Source organism: Acanthopagrus latus, chromosome 7 (assembly GCF_904848185.1).
Source record: "Acanthopagrus latus isolate v.2019 chromosome 7, fAcaLat1.1, whole genome shotgun sequence".
NCBI lineage: Eukaryota > Metazoa > Chordata > Actinopteri > Spariformes > Sparidae > Acanthopagrus > Acanthopagrus latus.
This window is the reverse complement of record NC_051045.1, coordinates 23,272,898-23,280,427: the sequence shown is the minus strand read 5'-3', so window position 1 is coordinate 23,280,427 and position 7,530 is coordinate 23,272,898. Positions and strand designations below refer to the sequence as shown.

The 7,530-nt window shown below is 42.2% G+C and overlaps 1 protein-coding gene across 4 annotated transcripts in view; it reads left to right on the top strand.

Moving 5' to 3' along the window:
* Positions 1-649: 649 nt before the first annotated feature.
* The window catches only part of mtor (mechanistic target of rapamycin kinase), an 86,509-nt gene continuing 79,628 nt past the window's right edge, over positions 650-7,530 (top strand). For 3 of the 4 annotated variants that reach the window (XM_037104324.1, XM_037104323.1, XM_037104321.1), the window contains exons 1-11: positions 650-844; positions 1,310-1,452; positions 1,734-1,842; positions 2,008-2,240; positions 3,034-3,234; positions 3,312-3,446; positions 3,521-3,796; positions 5,228-5,336; positions 5,594-5,777; positions 6,099-6,227; positions 6,446-6,690. In XM_037104324.1, the coding sequence (XP_036960219.1) occupies positions 1,324-1,452; positions 1,734-1,842; positions 2,008-2,240; positions 3,034-3,234; positions 3,312-3,446; positions 3,521-3,796; positions 5,228-5,336; positions 5,594-5,777; positions 6,099-6,227; positions 6,446-6,690 (1,750 nt within the window). In that variant the 5' untranslated portion in view covers positions 650-844; positions 1,310-1,323. Of the gene's footprint in view, positions 845-1,309; positions 1,453-1,733; positions 1,843-2,007; positions 2,241-3,033; positions 3,235-3,311; positions 3,447-3,520; positions 3,797-5,227; positions 5,337-5,593; positions 5,778-6,098; positions 6,228-6,445; positions 6,691-7,530 lie in introns of those variants that run through there. The other variant, XM_037104325.1, reaches the window with a different exon arrangement.

The window sequence follows — 7,530 nt, the reverse complement described above, 5'->3', positions numbered from 1 at the left end:
TCTCAGTCCGAAATATTAGCTGCACAGTAGTAGTAGTAGCATAGTAGTGTAATTATGTTATGCGATCAATTTTACTTCTCTATTATATTTTATTCACTTTAAATTGTCTTGTTTTTTTTTCAATGGATGACAACCACAGAAAACAGCGAGCACATAATTTCATGGCACTGCTCATAAATGTTGTACTGATTCAGTTCAAACAGACCAATCACTTTGACCATGTTATGTCTCTGTAGACTGAGCCCTGCTGAGGGCCCTGCTAGGTGAGCAACATGAAGCCTGTGGTTTTCTTTATCTGACTGAACTCCACTATTGTTTTCAATGGAAACATAACATAACATAACATAACATAACATAACATAACATAACATAACATAACATAACATAACATAACAGGGGGCTAGTGGAACATTTATTTGGACTTTTCATCATCTGACAGGTCTGTGTGCCATCACACAGTTCTTCCAGGTTGGCAGGGTTTACTAATTTATACTAATTATGCTTGCAAAACCTACAACATTTGTCTTTTGGAAATATCATGCGTGTATCCCTCTCTGGAATGTCGAAGAATAAAGTATAAAATCAAATAACTCACGCGTCACCGTCTCAACACTGTACTCAAGGACGTCTGAACTGTATGCGTCCTGCTCTGCGCAGGACAGTGAACGCAACACGACGATTGTGAAGTTAGCTGCATGTAGCCTGCTGGAGACGACCCAACTCTACACAGCGACACTACAGCTAGTTAACATCGGTGCCCCATGCTTGCCCCGCTGTCCTACAATGAGATATATTCTGCAAGGGCAGAATAGCAATTAAGTGCCCGGCATATAAATATAAACACGTAAGTGATACAAAGCGACGGTGCTATCTGGCTAACGGTTTGCTACACAAGATAGCTTTACGTTAGCACTAGCTAACGTCTGCTAAACAAACCAGCATGATACACTCATAAGGCTCGGAATTAGCCTGTACCTGACCTATGCCAGTTAGACGTGTCAGTTGTGTGCTAGTGGTGTAAATGATGCTACCTTTTGTTAGCGGACTGCGGTGTCTTTGCTTGGTTTGTTAGGAATTAGCAAGGCTGACAGTTTGTTTTACAAGCTAACCAGACACGTTAGCTAGCTAAGCTCCAGCTAACAACAACATTGACTTGTTTAAAGTATTTAGGACAGCTGTTCTTTACAAGTATGGTATTGGTGCTGGTCCTTCTTATTCTGTTTTCTTTTTCTTTTTTCATCGTTGCATTTAATTTGACAGTCCATAATGTTTCAGTGAAAGAATGTCCCTTTTATTTGTGTCTTTGCAGACCAGGCCATCCAAATGGTGATCATGTCAGGCACAGCCACTGTGCTGCAACAGTTTGTCAGTGGGCTGAAGAGTCGAAATGAGGACACCAGGGCGAAATCTGCCAAAGATCTGCAGCACTATGTGACGACAGAGCTCAGAGAGGTACGATGAAAACAAACACGGGTGTAATTGAAATCTGCCATGAGGATATCCCTCCAGTATACTGTAATCTGTCAGAGTGTTGTTGTCATCAAGCAGTGGAGTGATCAGCTGTTTACACTGTTTAAGGTGTGGTTATGCATCCATACTTAATTTTTTATCATAAAATGAGTGGAGACCCATTTTTTGTAGATTATTGCTAACTTTATTACAGGTTGGATTCTTTAGTCTTGCTTTTCCTACTTTCTTGTTTTTGTGACACTAATTTTGTACCCCCTCCATAGTTAAGCCAAGATGAAGCCACCACATTCTACGATGAGTTGAACCACCACATATTTGAGCTGGTATCCAGCTCAGATGTGAATGAGAAGAAAGGAGGGATTCTTGCCATTGGTAAGCTGGAAACATTAAAATACCAATTTTGAAAGTTTATGTCAAATTTGATTTACTTAAGGTCTGATGGCATTAGCATGAGAAAAGTTTCTGCTGTGGATGTATGTCACTTAAGTTTTCACAGTGTATGAGTGAAACAGTATCTTCTTAATTGATTTCCTCCAGTGAGTCTGATTGGAGTCGAGGGAGGCAATGCCACCAGGATCAGCCGCTTTGCCAACTACCTGCGGAACCTGCTGCCCTCCAGCGACCCCGTGGTGATGGAGATGGCCTCTAAAGCCATGGGCCACCTGTCCATGGCAGGGGACACCTTCACCGCTGAGTACGTGGAGTTTGAGGTGAAGAGGGCCCTGGAGTGGCTGGGAGCGGACAGAAATGAAGGCCGACGGCATGCTGCAGTAAGTGAACGGCAGATAGTAGGGAATGTTTTGTTTGTCGTTGGAATAACACCACTTTATGGTGGTGGTTGTGTGAGATGAGGGTCGAGGACAGTTTGACTCAGGATTGGCCCATTGCACCGTTGCCTTTGACTGTGAGTGAACAGTACAGCGAGATGTGACCAATTTATTCTAGCCTTGATTGCCTTTTTTTTTAAGTATTGTTTTGGCCTTTTTATGGCTTTACTGATAGGACAGCTCAGAGATGACAGGTAACAGAATCGGGGGTGTAACATGCAGCAAAGGGCCACTGGTTGGACTCGAACCGCAGGCTGCTGCAATGTGGATAAGGACACGAGATGCCAGCTATACCAACTGAGCTAGCCTTGTTTATCTTATCTGCAGTTACGCTCTGATGCAATGAGCAATGCGTTATGAAAACTCAAAGCACGGGGGCAGTAATCCAATAATAGAAACACAGATCACAAACACAGTTTTTTTGTGATAGATTGTTCTAGCTTGAGTGTCTAAAGGAAAACCACTGATATTTCTGTGGACAGCTTTCCAAAACTTAACAGTTTGATGGTGATTGCCAAAGATGTTCCACTGCTGAGACACTTCTCTCTGTCTCTGACAATTTTTTTTTCTCATTTACAAACATTCATTAGTAATATACGCTTTAACATCCTCACACTTATACAAGCCCTGTAATGAGATTATAACTTCTCACTGATGTTTGAAAGCAAAATATTGGCACATAAACCCACAAAGGGGAAGTAATGACCACCCTTAAAATGATTTCTGTCTCTTCCAGGTATTGGTGTTGAGGGAGCTGGCAGTGAGTGCCCCCACCTTCTTCTTTCAGCAAGTGCAGCCCTTCTTTGACAACATCTTTTACGCAGTATGGGACCCCAAGCAGGCCATCCGAGAGGGAGCTGTATCTGCACTGCGAGCCTGTCTCATCCTCACCACACAGAGGGAGACCAAGGAAATGCAGAAACCACAGTGGTACAAGGTAAGAGTCCATAAGAGGCATGTTTTATGCTTTGTCCTCGTAACAAGCAACATGGGTGATTATGTTTCCTTTGACAGCAAACCTTTGAGGAGGCAGAGAAAGGCTTTGATGAGACTCTGGCCAAGGAGAAAGGGATGAATCGTGACGACAGGGTCCACGGCGCTCTTCTGATCCTCAATGAGCTGGTTCGCATCAGCAGCATGGAGGGAGAGGTGAGGGCTGAGTCCACTGTGGAAACATTCGAATGTCCTCGAACATTCGTCTCACTGTCTTGTTCCTACAACAGCGCATGCGCGAGGAGATGGAGGAGATCACACAGCAGCAACTGGTCCATGATAAGTACTGCAAGGAGCTGATGGGATTTGGAACCAAGCCCCGCCACATCACACCCTTCACCAGCTTCCAGTCGGTGCAGCCACAGCAGTCCAACGCCCTCCTGGGCCTGCTGGGCTACAGCACGCCGCAGGGTTTCCTCACCTTCGGAGCCGCACCGGCACCTGCCAAGAGCTCGCTGGTGGAGAGTCGATACTGCCGTGAGCTGATGGAGGAGCGATTCGACCAGGTAGAGTTTACAGCAGAGGTCTGGCTTTTCCGAGAAAAAAAAAATACGGTTGTGTTGGAAATCTGACAATTGTCGTATTATTCTGTTTATTTCCTCAGAAGAAATTCATACCATGCCAATGCAATTTTTTATTTTACCAAGTGATAGGAACTGAACATATTGTCATTGCTGTCATATGTCAGCAATCAGGACAGTGCTGCGCTGCACATTGTGAACACTGCAGTTCTTATGAAGCTTTTGTTGATATAGGATGTCTTCAATAATGTGCCAAAAGTAGGTTAAGAGGAATTAACCAGAAATTGAGATGGTTGTTAGTTTTTTTTACAGTTCTGATGAAACAAAGTATATATATTCAACTTCTATGTTATTGAAAGCATGGTTATGCCATTCTCTGTTGGACATGAAACTCTGCAGCGGTACGCTTTCACGTATAGTATGTGCTGTCAGTGAAGACAGAATGCGTAGATGCAAAAAACATCTTTCACAGGGTTACACAGTCTGTCTGCGTCAGCTGTCTCCATCCAGTTTGCTGTCAGAATGACATTTCACTCCAAAATGAGGATTCGGGCGAGATTTCAGGTTTTAGTGCAGTAAATGATGAATGTTTTCGTTTAGACTGCCAGAGAGGTTTTTATTGAACTTTGTGTCATTTTGGACGTCAGTGTTGTTGAATTGGAATGCATCACATATAGTATTCCTGTCATTTTTTTCCACCTTTACTATAATGATTTGAATAATTGCTTCAACATTGGTTAAGCTGACTATTAAAACTCACTCCAGTCCTGAATCCAGCACTTTGTTTTGGTTCCTAGTGTGGACTGATAAGTGCTAGATGGCAGACTTATTGCGCTGGTGAATGTGAGAAAAAAAGTAGTCTAAAGTTTCTTTGACAACACAGTAAAAACAAGAAATGGAATTCTGTCTTAGAACGAAAAGAGCCATTCTGACCTGTTGTGTAAAGGAAATGTTATGTACCCAACAGTCCATGAAGCGTGAAGGCTGAGTACAAATTGATTAATAGGATTAGTGAGAAATTAATTCATAGATTCTTTTAAATTAATTGCCAACTATTTTGATATTTGATTTGAGTCATTTTATAAGAAGTTCCAGTTTCTTATATTTGAGTATTTTCTGGCTTTTTGTCTTCTGTATGACAGTGAACTGAATATATTTGGGTTGTGGACTAAACCAGACATTTGAAGATGGGAAACACTGATTTGTTCTTTAACATGTCATTGGCCAATCAACAAACTGATAGAGAATATAAGGGACCGATTAATCAACAATGGCAATAATTATCTCTTACAATCAAAAGTGGAATTATGACCCACGAAGAGATTCACCCAGTTGGTCAGTAACACAAGGCCAGTGCTGCTCGGAGCACCAGATAAATCCCAGTTGACACAAGCTTTTATTGTGTGCTCTGTCCAGGTGTGTCGGTGGGTGCTGAAGTACAGGACGAGTAAAAACCCTCTAATCCAGATGACCATCCTCAACCTGCTGCCACGACTGGCTGCCTTCCAGCCGCATATCTTTACAGGTGGGATGATTGAATGTAATCCAGTGTAATCCGTTTTTCCTTCAGTGACATGCAGCTGTGCATTCAATTCACGATATCCCCTGGGCATGAAATGTAAAGAAATCATGACCGATATGTTGTGGGCTCCTCTGTCCTGATGTCATTGGGCTCTGCTGTAATACACTATTTCAAGTTTCTCGGGGTGAAATTGTGACCTATGCAAAGCCCTACTTCTGCCTTTAATTATTTGCACTGGGGTTGTTCCGTCCACTGTGTAGACCAGTACCTGGCAGACACAATGGGCTACCTGCTGGGCTGTCTGAAGAAGGAGAAGGAGAGGACGGCAGCGTTCCAGGCCCTGGGGCTGCTAGTGGTGGCTGTCAGGGCAGAAATCCAACCCTACCTCTCCAAGGTCCTTGAGATCATCAAGGCTGCCTTGCCACCCAAGGACTTTGCACACAAGTCAGTGTTATACTATCGATTATATTCCTTCAAAACAAGATACTGATCTCTTTAATTTGTTTGATTTTATTGTCATTCAGCATTTTAATGATTATTGTGTAACTTTTGTATCAGAAGGCTTTTGTATCATAGTTGCATCATTCCTGTTTGTAGTTTTTGGTAGTTCTATGTTGAATGAGGCCTTCCTCAGTCTCCAATGGCTAGTTTAATTTCACTTAATGTGAGTGCAGAATGCAATTTTGCCTTAATGTCTGTGAAACGGAAAGAGACTTACAATATTGCATGATTTTTTTTCACTTTCCGGCCTGGAAATATGTGCAGGAGGCAAAAGACCATGCAGGTGGATGCCACAGTGTTTACTTGTATCAGCATGCTCTCCAGAGCCATGGGTCCAAGCATCCAACCAGACATCAAGGAGCTGCTAGAGCCTATGCTGGCTGTGGGGCTCAGGTAAGACAGAATGGGTTCATCATCCTAGATTATTCAACATGAACAAGGTTTGACTTCATTTTTGGGCTGCAGTCATACAAGTAGCAGGGTTTTAATGTAGAGTTTGACATAGATTTCTGACAGTTATATTTAAAGTTCTGTTTGTTATAAACACACCACAACATGCCCACATTGTCAGTTATATTGGATTGTTTGCCCATTGTGTTCTGCTCATCTAGTCCTGCACTGACGGCGGTGCTGTACGACCTGAGCCGTCAAATCCCCCAATTGAAGAAGGACATCCAGGACGGTCTGCTGAAGATGCTCTCCCTGGTGCTGATGCACAAGCCGCTGCGTCACCCCGGCATGCCCAAAGGCTTGGCTCACCAGCTGGCCTCGCCAAGCCTCACAAACATCCCTGAGGCCAGTGACGTAGGCAGCATCACACTGGCCCTGCGTACACTGGGGAGCTTCGAGTTTGAAGGCAAGAACCTTACAATACACTGCTTTGAAGCATGACTATCATATTTTATTTTTAAATGTATTTCTTTCACTGGCAGAGAAATACACAGACCTCAATTTTCTTCTAATAGACCAAACTTCATCAGTTGATTGATTTTAAATTTAGTTCTTTCAGAAGCAAAAATGATGTTTTTTAAATGTGGGTCAGAGCATTGCAGAGAAAGAAAATCATAAATCATGAAAAGAAATAACTACTGCCTTGCTGCCTTTACACTGCACATTGAGAGAAGTAAGGTAGTGTGAGAAGAAGTGCCTTGGTTTGAAATCAAAAACATAAACCATCAGATATAGGACTGGAGCTACAAGGGGGCGGGGCGAGCACAGGGTCTGTAAGAAAAGATTAAGTGAACTGCAAAAATGTGTGAAGTGGTTGTGTTGATAGGTGTTTTTAACAGTGCTCTGGACTGGACCCAAACAGCTTTAGACAGCATATCACTGAATCAAATTACAGGTAGCTGTGTTTGTTTCCCTGTAAAACCGAGTTATTACACTGTATTTTTAGGTGAGGAATGTTATTGAAATAACTGGATAAACAGAAAGTTAATATTTCTGTTTACTGCAGTGGCTTTCGACACCATATGTAATATGTTAGCAGTGACAAGTAATAACATTTTAAAATGTTTTCATAGAAAGGTTTTACTCCCCAGGGCCATCCTTCTCATTACATGACTATGTATTTCTAAAGAAAAACACATATTTAAAGTTACTTTTACAATTAAGGCTGCTTAAATTCTGCTCAAAATACAACCATCATTTGTGTTTATTAAAAGTATTGTTTTATTATAGGTAATGGAATATTTCT